The following is a 19,504-nucleotide window of genomic DNA, read 5'->3' as shown; positions in this document are numbered from 1 at the left end:
AAACTTGCATGGATATAAATCTAATTTGAAATGTTTATCCCCGGTATAGAGGCCGCCGCATGAGAAGTTTGGTTTTGTTGAAGTATATCCATCTTTATAAATACGAAAACTTTGCAACCACTGAAAATTAATCAAAGTTTTTCTAATAAGATTTTAGAATTTTCTCTTTTCATGCTCATAGTAAATACCGTCAGCAATCTGTTATACATGTACTGTGAAATTGAGATTTAAAAAAATTAATATCATCTGTAGATGTGACTTATGCATTGGCCTAGATGTACAATAAATTTTATATTATGTCTATCATCCCTGTCACCCATCCTTATCCTTTTGATTTTTTGTTAAATTTGGACTCTCCTTGAATATGAATGAACAATGTCATTGTGCAGTTGTGCTGTTCATATAAACTCAGAGCTCTGATATAAACTATAAACAGACCATAGCCATGCATAAAAAATTATCGGTCCGGATTTAGTCGTGTCCTTGTCCATCGTTTGACTTTGCTATTTATTCGAAATAATTTGTTTCCGGTTTCTAGTTGACTTTTTTTCGAATTTTTTTTGTCATCGACTATTTTTGATATTAATAGCATTTTCATATCAGGAGTTAAGAATAGGTAAGATTATTCTAGATTATCAATTGAAACAGGGTTGTTTTTCTTCATAGTGCCGTGAATTCACTACAAAGGAGAAAATTCGCGAAGACTTGAGTTAAAATAAAAATATGACAATTAAATTTTGATTTTAACTTCTCATTTAAAATGACAACGAAAATTAACTGTAATTTAATTTTAAGAGTGCCCCTTGTGTAGGGTATCAGGTCTGTTTGCTTTCAAGACACATTCACACCCTACATGTCTACATGTTCGCACCCCACAGGTTCGACTCCTAGCCCTTTATCTTCTTCTTTAGCCCTTTCACTGCCAAACAGATTGTAAACAAACCCCTTCAGTGCCAAGGCTTTTTTTGATTGTCTCTACGTTCACGGAATTAACGTCGACGTCATAGTACAGCTTTGATAGCGCAAAAAGATTTCATTTGAAAATTGGCGGGAATTCCCGAGATTTTTTTATATTTCGACAGACTACATGTACCTACTTGGTTGAAGAACATTCTGGTCCACGTTTTTAAGTAAGAGCAACTAAATAAAGTAAAATCAAGCTTACAATTGGTTGAAAAATTAAATAAATTGTTTTATGTTTTATGTTCTCTATATACATGATCAAATAATTGCACCAATTTATAAGCTTGACGTTTACTTCTTTTCTCTCTTGAACAGGGACCCGAATGTCCTCCACAAAGAAAGTAACATGTTAGAAAATCATTTACTCACGAATCAAAAGTTGGTTATATAAAAAAGAACTAATGCAAATGGAGTTGCCACTGCTCATAATAGAATGCTTGTGATTATAATTTATTCTTTATGAATAATTTCATTATATGAGCTTGGGATCATACAACATTCAAGACACATTTATATAGAAAGATATTTTATTCATCAGCATGACATCGCCTGCTGTGTTTTTTATAACACATTTTATGAACACCTTTATGGCAGAGAACACATATATGTTTCGACCTTTTTCTACCACCAGGAACATTTCGAACCGAACATATACAACAATCTTTTTCTTTTCTTTCCGGCAATTTTCTCAAATTTTGATTGTTAATTTCATCATTTAAGACCCCAATATTGACACGGTTTCTTGTTATATGATCTTCGGAAAGGTCATCAATTAGCAGTTGAATAAAATGGAGACGGGATTTAGCATTGTCGGAGTTCTGTTGATATAAAATATATGCGTTTATTACCATCCTGTGTATAATGTTAAACACGATCTCCTTCCACATTTTCGTCGATTTTCGCCCGTCTTCGTAAAAGCTAGTCAGCATGTCGTTCAAGTCACTTGATTTAGTCAACTCCTCCCATAAATTTATTGTACTCAGTTATCATCTTAGATTTTCGGTTTACAACTAGTTCTGCATTGTACCGGGTAGACAACATTTTGACATTTTTTCGCTTTTCTTTTTCCTTAAACGCACATACCAAAATTTCTTGCTGCCGCATGAACATACTCTGGGAGGCCCTTAACTTAACCGATTTGATAAGGTTTGGTAAGGGGCGATTACTACGCACAGTACCAGTTGTATATGTGTGTAAGTTTAACAATCGTTTCGCTAAAGATAAAGAGGTGAAAAACGAGTCACAAAACACATGGTACCATTTATTCAGTAAGCAAGCAGCGCGAAGTAAGGATATAACTACATATGAACCTTGGAGTTCTCCTGCTGGAGTGGGATCGTATCTTTTTCCTTTATAAACATTAAAATGAAAACAATATCCAGTAACGGCTTCTGTCAACATCCATAGTTTGACACCAAATTTAGCGTGCTTTGTCGGAATGTACTGTCTCAAAACTGTACGCGATTTGGTCCCGATTAAGGATTCGTCAATCGACAGGTTTTGAGACGGAGAATAATGTTTTTTTGCTTTAAGATTGAAATGGTCAACAATGGGTTTAAATTTTGCAGTAGGGTCATAACTTGGCGAATTTCTAGGCGCTATCTTTCTATTGTCAACAAGATGCAGGAATTTCAATAACAATTGGAACCGATTTCTGGTAAAAACTTTCCTGAACCAAGGAGTTGACTGACTAGAATGTTTTCTGTTCCAGTATTCCGATATTGTCGCCTTCTTTATCAAGCCCATATTTAAAATAACCGCAACGAAGGCTTTAAACTCTATTAATGTTAACTTTCCTTTCTTATGCCAATCATGAACCCTGGATTTATTGCTGATATTGTGTTGATTTCTTGTTATAAAATTTCTAGCGTACCTGGATATAAAAAGTAATGAGTTTTTTTTATATTCTTGACAACCGTATAATAATTATTAAATGTATTAAATTGTAGTTTAAAATTTCACACTTGTTTAAAAAAAAAAAATAAGGATTGTGTCCGTTTTTTTCCAATTCTCTTTTCTGTGGTGAGATAAGAAGGGACAAAGTAAAAGATGCGTAAACACAGGCATGTTCCGATCAAAAACCATATTTCATATATATCATATCATCTATAATCAAGCTCAATAATCTTTTTGACGATGCAATACTGGACAATGCGTTCTCCCACGATAAATGCAATATTAATTTCATAATGAAATCGAGTGCATAGCACTAGAGCTCCGTCCCGTGTGTTTTGCTTTTTTTCTTCTTCTTTTTTCCCTCTTGTATATCAAAGTGACCCCTTGATTTAACTGTCCGACCTTTTCTAACGTATGCCGCATTGATCTTGAACATTAGAAACAGTTTTTCAGTTTTTGCTTTGAAATTTATTCCGTGCATTGCGTCGTTTTCAAAGGAACAAGCCTTAGGGCTTTTGGATTGAGAGTTGTCTCATTGGCACTCATACCACATCTTCCTATATCTATTTACACAAACATACCTGTTTGTTTCTAGGACAAACTTCTTCATTAAATCCATTGTAAAAATCAGCATAAAATATGCAATGGGTCTGGAATTTCGTGGCGGCATTCTTTTAGGTCCAACATTTTGATCAAATTCTGTGTGATCCCGAATTTCAGGAGGATATACTCGAAACCAGGGATTAGGATCAGCCATTATTCGAAAGATGCGTTAATGGATGACGTCATAAGATCAATAACGTCATTTATTGAATATCGTACTTTTTGGCGTATTTTTCATTATTTTTTTTTGCATCTCTAAAATTTTTTATTATATTTTATATAAACCTTTCTTTGTTAAGGTATTTTGTTCCTTTTTGATTAATTTTTACATTTTATATCTAATGTATATACATTTTTAATTGCATTTATATATAAAGTAATCCGCAACTTGAAAAGTATATATATATATTTTTAAAAAAGTACACTCCCTTGATGATAACTTTAGGAAAGAAAGATTAAATTGCATACCGCAAAAGTGCTGGGAAAAAAGAGTGAATTTAAGACTCATTACATATAAAACTTACTTCCATCATGTTTATAAAAGAATCCACATGATTTTATTTTATATATTTTTCAAGAAAAAAGTCTCGATTTCCGAACTTTTCAATATTAGAAAAAAACGCGCGAAAATTTAGAGACAATAGACTTAATTGAAGCGCAAAAACGGCGACGTCATAGTACATTACGTATTTCATAACACCATTTGAATCGGCCGATGAATCGGCCCTTTGGCACTGAAAGGAGTACGACTTTGGGCCGATGATCGGCCCTGTGGCACAGAACTCGTTAGGTTTTCAGTAGTCCTTCAATGATCTGAAGATTATTTACTGTTTGCCTGCGCAGCATGGCCTATATATATATTTACTAAAACAAAAAAAAAAAACAAAAATATTTGAAAATAAAGGAGTAGGTCCGGTAAGGACTCATTTTGGCCTCAAATTTCAGTTTCATCTGACGAAAGATTTTGACCACTTTTTAAACACTTAAGTGTCTATTTCACTTGATTCAATTAGTATAAGTGAAAGATTTTAACTGATTTAGTCATTATAAACGATCCGATTCAAGCTCAAATATGAAAAATCTCTCAAATATGCCAAAAAACGTCACTTTTCAGATGGTTTTTGTCAAAAATGAAAGTGGCCGCATTCGTGTTCATCCACAACCTTTATATATGTTATGTATTATCATAAAATACAAGTTAAATTTCAATATTAAGGATGAACACGAATGCGGCCACTTTCGTTTTACAGGGAAACCGTCTAAAATTTAACTAAAATGATAGAATTTTGAAGATTTCAGTAATTTAGCATGACTTAATGGTGCTACAACCCGATATATGTGAATTGTATTGTCAAAAACAGCCAATATTTATGTAGAAGAAGCATTCAACTGTCCAATAAATAACTAAAAGTTTACATTTTAACAAATTTGTAAAACTGTTATATTTTGGGGCCAAAAAGGGGTCTTACCGGACCTACTCCTTTGAGGTGCATAATTTAATTTATTAAAATTGTGATTAAGGAGGCCTCGATGTCTGTTGGCCCCCAATACACCTTATCGCTAATCACGGCTGACCCGGCCTCTTGAACTTTTGACGTCAACAACAATCACTTTTCCATTGCGGCATGAGATATTTTGTTTTATGACGTCAAAATTTTACGGGAACCTACATGTATGTGATATCCAGTAATGGCGGACAAATAGCGATAAGGTGTATTTTATTCAAATACCATTTGAATTTTAAAATGTATCTATTAAAATATTGATAAAGGGTCTCATTGGGGTCGAAGCGAGTAAGCGTGAGCAGGATTGCCGATATTTGTATCAGTGAACTCAGTGACACGTGAAATACAAATAGTTGTGCCATGAAAAGGTGGAAGTAAGTGGGACACAGGAAATTGCAAAAAAATGAGAACTGCTTACGTACATAGTGTAAGTGGGATTTCGGAATCTGACAAAACAGTAAGCAGGATCCGGGATCAGAACCCCCCAATGAGCATGTTGAGACCCCCTTGATACATGTACATTTTGTAATTTAACGTACAAAATTTTGTGAATTTATTAAAAGAAATATTTTTTTTTGTGACTAGAAGATTAATTATTAATTTGTTTATGATTTAATTGTTACATGTATTCATAATAATTCCTAGGTAATATTGATAAGGCCAATTAAAATTAAGTGATAGATTCAGGGGTGTGGAAATATTTGTTGTGAGCACTTGTCCCTGGGCAAGTAAAACTAAAAATTTAACTTGTCCGGAAAATTTTTTACTTGCCCTGATGATCCCAATAAATATTGAAGTATTTCTTGTTAGCTAATATAGGATTCTTACGTAGCACTATTGTGCGTCACAAACAAATGAAATCCATTTGTTTATATGTGTCCCAAATTTAGAAAAGTAGGAAATGGGTTAACATCAATGGGACAGAAACCTAACAGCAAACCAACCAATGAAATGACATGTAAAGGACAATTTTGCAGCAGTTTTGGAATAACAATTGTATCCAGTAGGTACATAATATTTATAATTAATTTGAGGACAGTGATTGAAGAAATGTAAACTAAATAATAGATTAACTATTGATTTTGTGGTGTTTCTCTCAACTGCCACACTTGTTTTTTCTTGATTATTTATTTATTGTCTTGATGTGCAATTAAAGCGTCCCTTCTATTTGTCAGTTTGACAACAAATAATGCTGACCTTTCATCTATAAATAAGACAAAATCCTAATTTATCAATCTGAATCTCGATACAAAATTTAAAGAAATGACACTTCCAGTAAATGATGGTTGAAACTTGATCGACGATCCCGGGTCAATGGACAATTAAAGCCAATGCAATGTTACGCGACTCTGGTTCGCATACTTATTTTTATTTATTTTGGTAATTGATCTATTTCCAGTATCATGTAATATTTATCGTCATGAACATTGATATTTTCACTTGCTGAACATTGGTTTATTTTACATGAATTAAACATTTTTATACGTTTTGAAATTAATTTTATGTTTTTGTTTGATTTGAACTTTGTCTTGTATATTTTTTTACTTGTCCACGGGCAACCAAGACAAAAATAATAACTTGTCCGATTGTTCAAATGTACGAGTCGGGCGAGTCGGGCATAGCATTTCCACACCCCTGAGATTTTCATCCCCGCCCGCCCCGATTTTTTTTATTTTTGAAAAAATTACAATTTCCGGATTTTGTTCATTTCCGTTACCGGTAACCGTCGATATTTCGTTTCGTGTAAAACTTCCTGTTTTAAATTTCGGTTTTCGTATTACTTAGAGTATTCTAACTGGATGATTAAGTCGATATATTCTGCTGATCTATGATCACAACATCATTTACCGAGAATAAATTAAAAGATTGATTATGAGAAGGGCGTGAAATATTCGCTGTGTCCAAGAACGCAAATCGCCGTACACTCATGATGTCACAAATGACAAATGTTTGCGAGTAAAACACCTTGGATTTATTTTATTTATACAATGACTTTCAAGAAATTTGGACTGTGAAGGAAACCCAAAAGCGTCAGAATCGTGGAACACATTTGACTGGAATAAAGAAATTGACACAAGCATGAACTTTTTAGATTAATGACCGTATATTGAGTTCAGAAAATCGACAAACATACGCATTTTTAATTTTTTAATTGACAGCAAGCTCTTAATAGAAATAAATTTATCCATGCCTTTCGTTTTTTTTTTTTTGCAAAAAAAAACCCCAGCAAACATCCTCTGTCACAATACCCACGATAGAGTCATTAAACAACTCTGTTCTACATTGTAATTATACATTGTATTTGCATCTTGCATATTAAGGACCAACACGATTATTTCAACACTGTTTGAGTTTTCATTTTATTCTGTACTCGTGTTGCATACCAATGGATTTACTTCATTTTATTCGGACAACAAAACATAGCTTAGAAAGCAAAATATATTTCATGTAGGTAGTCCAACTGAAGAGAGCATTTCCTCACATTTCTGCTGTTTACTATAAAATAGGTTTCTAAAGCGGCAATTACATATAGAACAGTGGTGGCCAATCAGAGATACACTGTATATACTTGAATACGAATTTGAAAAAGCGGCACCAGCATATGGAGTAAATGTGTCTCAATATTGATACGTTACTATAGAGCTAGCTCAAAGTACATGTACGCTGATTTTGCTGAACGAGGAATACTGCTTTCTCAAAAGTTGCTAAGACAGGGCTATGAATCATCAAATTAAGGTCATCACTCAATTGTATGGTTGTCATCATGAGCTGATTGGCCATTATGACAAAAGTGTGTCAGAAATCATATCTCAGTGATATTCTGCCTCCTCAGTCATAACAACCTTCCATCTTTACTGAACTGAACAAACAAATAACATGACGGGTGCCGTATACGGTACAGGAAATGCTTACCTTTCCGGAGCACCTGATTTCATTCCTGGTTTTTAGTGGAGTTTGTGTTGTTTCCTACTTATTATTTGTAACTGTTGGTGCAAATGTCTTTTGGTTTTATGAGTCTTTGGTTACTCCTTGGTTTTGATTGTTATTGTCTTATACACGATACCTAATGGATGTATTTACATGATATATGCTTATTATTACACTTGCATATATGATCGAATAACACGTGACAAGAAGATTTCATATGAAATAAAATTTAAAAAATAAAATCCTCCCACCCACCCCATTTTTTTCAAAAATTTGGATGAAAATCTACTAATTAATTTTAGTTGGCCTAAGGTACCTTGAATGACCGAATAACGCCATTATTATCTGAATAACACTTGTAATGACCAAATTACACTTGAAATTTAAATATTAGCACATTTTAGTTACTTTTAAACATTGATTATTAAATGATAGTATATTATAAAGGTTTTTGTCGAGCCTGCAACTTTTGTTGCAGAAAGCTCGACATAGGGATAGTGATCCAGCGGCGGCTACGGCAGCGGCGGCTACGGCGGCGGCGGTGTTAGCTCACTTCTTAAAAGCTATATATTTTAGAAGGTGGAAGACCTGGATGCTTCATATTTTGTATATAGATGTCTCATGTTACGAAGTTTCCGTCAGTCACATGTCCAATGTCCTTGACCTCATTTTCATGGTTCAGTGACCACTTGAAAAAAAAGTTCAGAATTTTTGTAACGTTGAATTCTCTCTTATAATAAGTAATAGGATAACTATATTTGGTATGTGTGTACCTTGCAAGGTCCTCATTCCCGTCAGACAGTTTTCACTTGACCTCGACCTCATTTCATGGATCAGTGAACAAGGTTAAGTTTTGGTGGTCAAGTCCATATCTCAGATACTATAAGCAATAGGGCTAGTATATTTGGTGTATGGAAGGACTGGAAGGTGTACATGTCCAACTGGCAGGTGTCATCTGACCTTGACCTCATTTTCATGGTTCAGTGGTTATAGTTAAGTTTTTGTGTTTTGGTCTGTTTTTCTCATACTTTATGCAATAGGTCTACTTTATTTGTTGTATTGAATGATTGGAAGGTGTACATGTCTAGCGGGCAGATGTCATCTGACCTTGACCTCATTTTCATGGTAATAACGCTTTATACTTAGGACTATCAACATAATATCAATGATTAGTAAAGAAGGCGAGACATTTCAGTGTGTGCACTCTTGTTATAACTTAAAAATGATATATTTATATAAAAAGGAGGTAAGTTCTTAAATGAGGGCACTTGCTGGGTTTAAACTCACAACCTCAGTGCAATTTATGATGTTATTTGGTAGTTTGTTCTTAGAAAAATAAGATTCTTTTCTGTAGTTTTCATGCAATCTTGTCGTTCTTGTTTTTTTTACTGTCCATGTATTTATTTCAGGATTATTTGTTTCTTCTATTGAAATAGACATAAAAAATGGGAAAAGAAAAGGGAGGATTCCTGACACCAAAGGCAATTGCCAACAGAATAAAATCCAAAGGTTTACAGAAATTGAGATGGTATTGCCAGATGTGTCAGAAACAGTGTAGAGATGAGGTAAAATTAAAAAGGAAGGGACAGTTCAAGGGAACATGTAAATGAAATACACTTTTGTTAATACATTGTAAAGACAATGTTATTTCCCATAGGAACCCCTTTTACAGCAAAAAGTGTGCCACATGAACTTTCCTATAGAAAATCCTTTATATTTTCAGATTCTTCTTAAAAGTACATGTACTCCTTAAAGTTACTGTCATCCCGTACACTGGTTTGTAGATCTACTCAGGCTCTGTGTTGGTCGTTTATCAATGACAAGATCCTGTAAACCTCTGCAACAAACTAAGATCAATGAGCTTGTGGTCATCAATTACTGAATGAATATTTTGTGTCAATAATACATTATATATTCATAATGAATATAAAAAACTTAGTTTAGTATACATGTATGCATGTATGGTTCATTAATTTCAATAACGTTATAACATGTATAACTACAAAAAAATGTTTCATATGAATTTTAAACTCTTGCCTATCATATGAATTTGCTGACCAAAACTGTAATACAATGTATATGTCTTACTGTTGGATTTATAATGATTATTAATATTACAGAATGGGTTCAAATGTCACACAATGTCAGAATCACACCAGCGTCAGTTGCTATTATTTGCTGAGAGTCCAGATAAATATATAGATTCATTTTCAGAGTAAGTTGTAATATCAGAAATTGTATGATAATATAAATCATGAAATCATTATTGTACCAAGAAACAAAATTGCAGCACCAACGTTAACTTTATTCTTTGAACAGATATGAAATCACATGATTTTTAGTTTTTCTTGCAAGAGACAAGGATTCTAATTTAGTGTTGGCTTCAGCTCTTTTAAATCTTTATAGTTCAGAAGGTATGAGTCTAGTCACCTATTCACAAGAGTTCAAATGTTGAAGATATAAGCAATTATATGTCATCATAAGGCATTCCACAGTGAGAAACACCCATAAAAAATTGTAGTCCAGCAGTACTTTGAATTAATAGGTAGCAAAAGGATGGACATGAGAAGCATTGTTTTCCAATTCCACAGACCCTTAATTTCTAGTTGAAATTTCCTTACATGTACATTTGTATGAATGCTGAATTTTTCATTGTTGATAAGAAAAAAATAATATGTATTTTAAAAATAATATGTATTTTAAAAATAATATGTATTTTAAAAATAATATGTATTTTAAAAATAATATGTATTTTTTCAAGTAACTTATAATTTTCTATTATAGAGACTTTTTTAATGACTATGTGGAGTTATTGAAAAGACGATTTGGTAAAAAGAGAGTAAATTGTAATATTGTGTATCAAGAGTATATAGCATTCAAAGAACACACACATATGAACAGTACACAGTGGGAAACTTTAACAGAATTTGTCAAATGGCTTGGACGAGAAGGTAAAGTTTACACATAACATGCACACAATTACATGTACATACAAGTCTCATAGAAGAATATGTGTTTGCACTATTTTTTATGTACTTTTATAAAAGAAAAGGTATCATTCTTTTGTAGTTTATTACTTATGAGCAGTTTACACAAAATTTTAATGAGATTGTCAAATGACTGGAATGAATTGTTGAAGTTTTTATGTCTTTCTGTCTCCTTCTGATGTACACCACTTAGCCTTGTTCATTCCTGTATTTACAGAGATCTTACAAATGACAAGATAATATAAAATGTACTAACAGCAATGCATAAAACTTAAAGAAATAATCTAAAACTGCTTTATCCTGTATTATTTAGGTACATGTATACTTGATAACTTGCAGATTCCTTGTCATTAAGATTTTGAATGACAGTTTTCACATAATATTTTTATGATAGGACATTGCGTGGTTGATGAAACGGAGAAAGGTTGGTTTGTACAGTATATTGATAGAGATCCGGAGGCAATAAAGAAACAAGAACAGATTAAAGCAAAAGAAAAGATGGAGCTTGATGATGAAGAGAGAGCAGCCAAGTTTATAAAGGATCAGATAGAAAGGGCATCAGCACAGGGCCAGGAAGTCAAACAGACAGAATTTACAGAACTGAAGAGGGAGAATGAAGATGAAAAAGGTGACATATTTGTAATAAGTATAAAGAATATCATTAGTGTTTTATTACAGTAAAAAGGTTCTAGGCAGACATGTAGTTTCTTTATGACCTTTTATTTGCCATCAAATTATTCTACTGTTAAAGTCGTCTTTTATTTCAGGAATCATAAAATGGCTTTTTAAACTTGTCTTGATTGATTGTTGGTATTTCTAAGTTTTTTATTGGTAAAGGAAGCCAGAGTGCCCAGTGAAAACCACTGACCTTCAATAGGAAAACTGACAATCCTAGTCAATTAAGATTGGAATAGAGTGCACCCGCATGAGTAGGGTTCAAACTCACATACTCAGTGTTGACCGGCTAGTGATAGCAGTAGTAAAACTACTTAGACCCCTTTGCCACCGATGCCCCAAAACTTGTCTTGAGCATTAGTTCATATTGATGCACAACATATAAATTGGGGAAAGCTAAAAGGGAACCTTTGAACAAATGAAAGAACCAAGCACAATATTCAATGATAATGAGGGCAAATTTATAAGTGGTTGATATTTTTGAAATTTAGCCAATGTGAATGTATCAATTTATTAAGAATAAAAATCCATAGATAAGTATCTGATGTAAAAATGATCACAGTCAGAATTCAGACATGTAAATCATCAAATAGAGCAACAGAGGCCATATTTTGAGCTTTATATGTCCTGTTCTTTGTGTTGTTATGTTTCTGTCTAATTGATGGAAATCTTTCTCCTAAGGCATGGTAAGCATGTCATATTCAATTTATTCTCACAGCGTTGATGAAACGATGATCCATTTATTCTTATAAAGTATGTCTACTCAATGGTTGGGTTCTTTTCTCTTTGACACATTCCCCATTTACATTCTCAATCTTCTTTATTTATATACAAGCTATTACAACAAATTAATTCAATATCTTATTTCATTTATATTTACAGTGACCTTAAGTCTGGGAGGACTAAGTAAAAAGAGAGAAACAGACACAGTTGCCAGGTATTTAACATTTGAGATTATAGTCAAGAACCTTCCTCTCTAAGGTCTTTTGAAGATCCATCAATAACCTATAAAGTTCATTGTTTAAGTGCAATACAATGCGGTAAAATGCTTGAACAATTTTTTTTTTTTGAATTTTACCAGCTACATTTAATTTATATGCTAAAAGTAAACAGAGTATCAAAGTAAAGTAAAAAGAAAAAGATGTACAGAGGAATTGTTATCTATAACAAGGTAGATTTTACGAGATAAATTAAGTTTATACTCTATAAATATTTTTAGTCTCTGGAAAATCTCTATAAAGTTTGGATACTGTTTCATTTATAGTTCCAGTAAAGACAATCCACTAAAGAAGCCACCAATTTCCTCTCTAGAAAATCCTTTTAAAAAGCCATCTGGTTCTGGAGTAATAAAGATAAAGACAGAGAAAGCTGGACAGAAAAGAAAATCAGCGTTAGATGAAATAATGGAAGTAAGCATTGCTCTAAGTTTTTTAAAATCTGTCTGAACGTGCGAGCAAAAAAACAGCACTTGTCCTTCTGGCTAATATATTTAAAATGACTAGATAATAGTCAACTTTCTTTCTTACAAGGACACTGGATCATTACAAGTTTTAATACCTATACACTATAAATAAATTATATATATGCCTAAAACGTACACAAGTTGACACTAATATTAGAATAAGAAAGATTAAAAATAAATATCTATAGATCTGCATCATCAAATTATCCTTTTAAATATAAATTGTTATCAAATTTTTTTTTACATTCAACAAATTTAAGTAAGTATTTAAATGCTTAACACTTGTTTTATGTGACAATGTATCCACAAAACAGCATTTCTATTACTGGTCTTCACTAAAGGTTACTTAAACAAATTTTAAGCACTGGGTACAAATTTTATATAAATGTTGATACTTGAATATTTTAGTTGGAAAAAAAGAAGAAGGAAAATGTGAACAAAAAAGTCAAGAGAGATTACTGGTTACATGAAGGAATAATGGTAAAAATTGTGACTAAAAAACTTGGAGAGAAGTATTACAAGAAGAAAGCTGTAGTGAAGGTAACCATATTTGTTTATATTTAGTAGTAGGCCATTCAATTTAAGTTCACCATGTAAACACAAACAGCATGAGATTAAAACTAATTTTTGACTATTTTGATTTTCTCCAATGCAAAATTCTCATTGAAAGCACCAAATCTCGTTCTATCAGCTTTGTAAGAAGTAATTTGAGTGTTCATAACATTAAACAGTTTATAAAGATTGAAAAATACAAACAAAGGCTCTATGGCTCAGAAGTGCTTTCTACATTTGACTATTGTGTACATACATCAATCATAACAATGTTTAAGTAAATGAAATGTTGAGAATATGAAAAAAATACCAGATATTTGATGTTTGCTTGTGTTATATGTGTGCTATGTGGGTCCCGTTTCTGCAATAGGTTAGTGATGTCCATGTAATGTTGGAGGAATTATATGCTAAAAGCAAAACTTATTATATGGGTGATCTTATTATATTTCCCAGTAATATTCAACTGCAAAGTTCAAACACAAATTCCTGTGATGTCTTTTTTAGGATTTTGCTTTTTATGGGGAGATGTATAACAAAAAAAATACTTTCTAACAATTTTCAGGAAGTAGTTGATTTATATAGAGCAATTATTAAGTTGATTGACAGTGGAGATAAAATGAAAGTTGACCAATCACATCTAGAGACTGTCATACCTGCACAAGGTTTGTATAATAGTTTAAAAGTGCAATGAATGAAAATAAAAATAGGGAAAGAAAAGCAAATTTATTTTTCCTTCTTCTTTTTAGACTCATTTGTTACCTTTGGTTTGCTTTCTCCAACTGTAGATGATAGCTTTCTCCAACTGTAGATGATAGATTTTGAAGTGGCTCTTGATTTGACATTTTGCAGATATAAACTAGGTCTGACGTTTTGCAGATGGCTAGAGTATAGATCTTAATGTCACAACAGAATTCAATTGAAGTAAATATGCAAAAGTCAAATTTGAGCAGATGCATGTTTCTAGACAGGTAGCAAATAGAGATCCCTCTGATTTAAAGTGCTATGAGAGTGAAAATTGATAAACTATATATTGAAATGATCTTTCTGTTGTTTCAAAAAAAAACAAATAAACTGCTGATAGTCTCCCTTTGTATACTCAATAAATAATAATTTACTTATGACTTGCAGGTAAAAAAGTCCTCATAGTAAATGGACCATATAGAGGAGAAAGTGCAATTCTGGAAACAATTGATGAGAAGAAATTTTCTTGTTCTGTCAGCATAGCTACAGTAAGTTTTGATTTTAATGACTATACATTACAAGGCTTAACAGGTTTAAAAACATCATAATACTACAGTTATGATTAGTAAACAACACAAAATTGATACACAGCCAATAAACACAAGAAGTGATTCAATGATAAATTAAAAATTCTAGATATTGGTTTTATGGTAAATGTATACTGTGGATGCATTTTTTTTCGTGGATTGATGAAAACTTACATATTCGTGGATATTTGATTTTGTGGTTTTGCCAATCTCTGCATACAAAACCTATTGGGAATATGTTTTTTGTTGAACATTTGAATTCGAGGTTCGCCGGTACCCATGAAACCCACGAAAATTGGTATCCAACGAATAATAATGAATCCTCAGTATGTATTTCGAATTTGTTTTTGATAAAAAAAACTTGTTCAGCATAATCTTTTAAATTTTAATCTGAAAGCATTTGAAGCCATTTATATTTATATTAATTCCATCTTGGTCAGAATTTATTGAATTGTTAGAATTTCAGACAAATCCGAACTGGTATGATTCACATGTTTTTACATTTCCAATATCTTTTTCAAACTGTCTCTCATATTTGTAAGGGTTTTTGCACTAAGCTAAAAGCCTGTGAAGAACATTGTATTATTTCATATAAAAAAGAAGATGTGGTATGATTGTCAATCAGACAACTGTCCACAAGAGACCAAAATGACACAGACATTAACAACTATAAGTCACTGTACGGCCTTCAACAATGAGCAAAGCCCATACCGCATAGTCAGCTATAAAAGGCACTGATAAGACAATGTAAAACAATTCAAACGAGAAAACGAACGGCCTTATTTATATAAAAAAATGAACAAAAAACAAATATGTAACACATAAACAAACGACAGCTACTGAATTACAGGCTCCTGACTTGGGACAGACACATACATAAATAATGTGGCGGGGTTTAACATGTTAGCGAGATCCCAACCCTCCCCTAACCTGGGACAGTGGTAAAACAGAACAACATAAGAAAGAACAATAAAAATCAGTTGAAAAAGGCTTAACTCATCAGATGGACAAAAATACAAGTGGACGTGGCAACAAAAAGACACTAGGAACAGATCTGAGAGTACTCCCAGTTATCTGACAGCTAGTTCAAAACCACTAACAACTAATAAAAAAAATCATGCATCTAAGACTAAACTATCAATCCGTACACATCCAACTTCCAATGTATTCAACTTTTATTTTATGTTTCAATTTTTTTTTTTAAATTTGTTATACAATTAAACTGAATCGTTAGCAAGGTCTTTAAATAAGAAGGGAAGACACAGATTAAGTTTTTTTAGCTCACCTGGCCCAAAGGGCCAAGTGAGCTTTTCTCATCACTTGGCGTCCGTCGCCCGCCGTCGTCGTCATCGTCGTTAACTTTTTACATTTTGAACTTCTTCTAGAAAACCACTGAATGGAATGAAACCAAACATGGCATGAATGTTCCTTATGAGGTGCTGACCAAGTGTTGTTACTTTGTAGCCGATCCAACATCCAAGATGGCTGCCAGAGGGGGACTTAGTTTAACATAGGACCCTATGGGAAATGCATACAAATGACTTCTTTTAGAGAACCACTGAATGAAATGAAACCAAACATGGCATGAATGTTCCTTATGAGGTGCTTACTAAGTGTTGTTACTTTTAGGACCCTATGTGAAATGCATACAAGTTTCTTCTTATAGAGAACCATTGAATGGAATAAAACAAAACATAGCATGAATGTTCCTTGTGAGGTGCTGACCAAGTGTTGTTACTTTGTATCCGATCCATCATCCAAGATGGCTGCCAGCGGGGGGACTTAGTTTAACATTGGACCCTACGGGAAATGCATACAAATGACTTCTTTTAGTGAACCACAGAATGGAATGAAACCAAATATAGCATGAATGTTTCTAATGAGATACCGTCCAAGTGTTGTTACTTTGTCGCCATTCCAACGTCCAAGATGGCCGCCAGTGGAGGACTTAGTTTAAAATAGGACCCTATGAGAAATACATACAAGTTTCTTCTTGTACAGAACCACTTAATGGAATGAAACCAAATATAGCATAAATGTTCCTTATGAGATGCTGACCAAGTGTTGTAACTTTGTAGCCGATCCATCATCCAAGATGGCCGCCAGTGGGGGACTTAGTTTAACAAAGGACCCTATGGGAAATACATACAAATGTCTTCTTTTAGTGAACCACTGAATAGAATGAAACCAAACATAGCAGGAATGTTCCTAATGAGATGCTGACCAAGTGTTGTTACTTTGTTGTCATTGCAACATCCAAGATGGCTGCCAGTGGGGGGACTAAGTTTAACCTAGGACCCTATGGGAAATGCATACAAAAGTCTTCTTCTAAAAACCACTGAATGGAATGAAATCAAACATAGCATGAATGTTCCTTTCCTTATGAGGTGCTGGCCAAGTGTTGTTACTTTTAGCCAAATTTTATATTTTTTTATATGATTTCAAAAACCCAAGTAGAATCAGGTGAGCGATACAGGCTTTTAAGAGCCTCTAGTTTTAAATTGGTTTTATCATTTATATTTAATACACAGTTAGAGAGAGTGTCATATTTTGAAAACGTGGTTTATAGTGGGTCGGTTACATTTTAAATACGCTGTAGTAATAAGTAGTAGAGATGTATTACTATAAAAATAAAACCTATTGTTGTTCTCAAATAAACATACATTATTCAAACTTAACTCCTTTTTAGACAAAAAACATGTGTTAGAAACGCTGTAAATAATTGAGAGTTCTGTTTGATGTTCTGTTTAAATTGTGATATCAAGGTTATTTGGTATTAAATTGTTATTGTTGGCATTTGTTTATGTATATACCTGTGCTAGTACGTTCATAATATTGAAGATTTGATCATTGCAACATGTGTAATAGTCCACTAGACACCAAAGTATTGCCTAAATGACTCATATTGATAACTTTTTAAGCATCAACTAGAAAATAGTTATAAATTTTGTTCCAGCTATGTCTAAACTCCCTATATTAAGAAAATCTGTAAGATAGATCTAAATTCATTACACATTGTGCAAGTGACCTGATACAAGATACAGGAATCTTTAAATCCATATGGGGATCCAGCTTTGATCTTGACCCGTCTATAATTAATAGACACTATCAAATTAGCAGACAGTTTAACTTGTAATTTGGATTTTCTTCTAAATATGATATGTTTGTTAAGTTCTGCATTTTGTTGCATATTTGTAATCTCTATTTATCTGAAGCCTCATTTATCCTGATCTGTATTTTAAAATATTTGTTCTTTCATATGTCATAATTTCCTGTATAAGTTTTCATTGGGAATAATCATCAAAGATCTTATAACTACAAGACATGCATTTCATTCACATATGTCTCATCAGGGGCTTTAGAATCATTTTGGATGGCATGCTAAAACAAACATGAAGTTGAGTTAGTATTTCATTTGAATATATAGTCTCATGTACTGTAAATTTAAGATTTATTTTTCAGTCATCAGTGATAATGTTGAACAATTGACAAAAATTGAAGTTTCGGGAAATGCTGCACACAAAGTAGTCCCAATTTGTAATGCACATTTTCATTTGTGGTGAATGAAATTGAGAATGGAAATAGGGAATGGGTCAAAGAGACAACAACCTGACCAAAGACAAGACAACAGTAGAAAGCCACCAATTGGTCTTCAACAAAGCTGGCCCCTAAACAAAAATGTGTACTACTTTAATCCTTATACAAAAATTAAAACATCTATAATTTCCAAAATTTATAATTCATTCACAATGTATTCCATCTATTACATTAAAAGTTAAACTAAAATGGTTATTATTATATTTCAGGGTCCATCAAGAGGCAGAGTAATAGAAGGTATAGAATATGAGGATTTAAGTAAACTATATCAGCCATGACAGGATTACACCTAATTGAAGCCACTTAAGATCTCTGTGATAAGAAAAACTCATTAGCTTATGAGTAAATGGATCATTATCCCTGTAATAAATATTGATCTATCATTAAGCTGTATAGACAGAAACGTGATTGTAAAAGAGAAAGTTGCCTTGAAACAACAGATGTTGCAAAAGATTAAATCTTTGTTATAATAAACAAGAGATTTTCTTATACCTTTCGTCACTTATTTAGAACAGTGAACTCAGTTTGTTGATTGTATTTTTTGAATATATTTCTTTTAATTGCATATTTTCCATTGCAATTTCTGTTTTTGTTTAAGGAAGATTTGGACGAAAAGTCAGCATTGTAAATTGTAAATATTGATTTTTAGTGTAATATAGAATAATGACTAAACTATTTTATATTGATTATGAAATGTTCTTATTTATTATTACATCTGAAATGATGATCTTTTACTTACGAAAACTAGGTACAGTACTTAAAAGAGGAAAACTTGTTTAAAATTGAGTTCCCGAAAGACTTTTATAAATTGTTATTTTAAATAGATGGAGAGTTGTCTCATTAGCACTCATACCACATCTTCCTATATCTAGTATTGAGTTATGACCCAGTACCTAAAAGAGTAACATTCAGTTTTAAATCAGGAGTTTAAAGGGTAGTGTTCAGTTTTCTGGAATGGTAAGGGTATGATTACAGATAAGGACATGTGGTTTGATTGCTAATGAGACAACTTTCTTTCAGAGACCAAAGGACAAAAACATGAAGTGTCACCCATACATATACTATGAC

At 32.7% G+C, this 19,504-nt stretch overlaps 1 protein-coding gene across 1 annotated transcript; it reads left to right on the top strand.

Annotated features, from left to right (window-relative positions):
* The first annotated feature begins 538 nt into the window (after positions 1-538).
* LOC143073546 (DNA/RNA-binding protein KIN17-like) lies at positions 539-18,925 on the top strand. The gene is made up of 11 exons (XM_076249184.1): positions 539-617; positions 9,305-9,460; positions 10,016-10,110; positions 10,680-10,846; positions 11,277-11,510; positions 12,440-12,494; positions 12,822-12,966; positions 13,428-13,559; positions 14,134-14,233; positions 14,700-14,800; positions 18,646-18,925. The coding sequence occupies exons 2-11, from the start codon at positions 9,341-9,343 to the stop codon at positions 18,712-18,714; spliced, it is 1,218 nt and encodes a 405-aa protein (XP_076105299.1). The 5' UTR covers positions 539-617; positions 9,305-9,340; the 3' UTR covers positions 18,715-18,925.
* Positions 18,926-19,504: the final 579 nt, after the last annotated feature.

The sequence above is a fragment of the Mytilus galloprovincialis genome, chromosome 1 (genome assembly GCF_965363235.1).
Source record: "Mytilus galloprovincialis chromosome 1, xbMytGall1.hap1.1, whole genome shotgun sequence".
NCBI classification, from domain to species: domain Eukaryota; kingdom Metazoa; phylum Mollusca; class Bivalvia; order Mytilida; family Mytilidae; genus Mytilus; species Mytilus galloprovincialis.
Note: the sequence above shows the minus strand (reverse complement) of the source record. Positions and strands in the feature narration are given on the sequence as shown.

What these genes read in the sequence shown, in the direction of transcription:
- LOC143073546 (XM_076249184.1), top strand. Translation starts at nt 9,341, where the DNA reads ATGGGAAAAGAAAAGGGAGGATTCCTGACACCAAAGGCAATTGCCAAC. An exon ending in CAAATGGCTTGGACGAGAAG is followed by an intron (nt 10,847 to 11,276) that starts GTAAAGTTTACA and finishes TTTTTATGATAG; the next exon opens with GACATTGCGTGGTTGATGAA. An exon ending in GGAGAATGAAGATGAAAAAG is followed by an intron (nt 11,511 to 12,439) that starts GTGACATATTTG and finishes TTATATTTACAG; the next exon opens with TGACCTTAAGTCTGGGAGGA.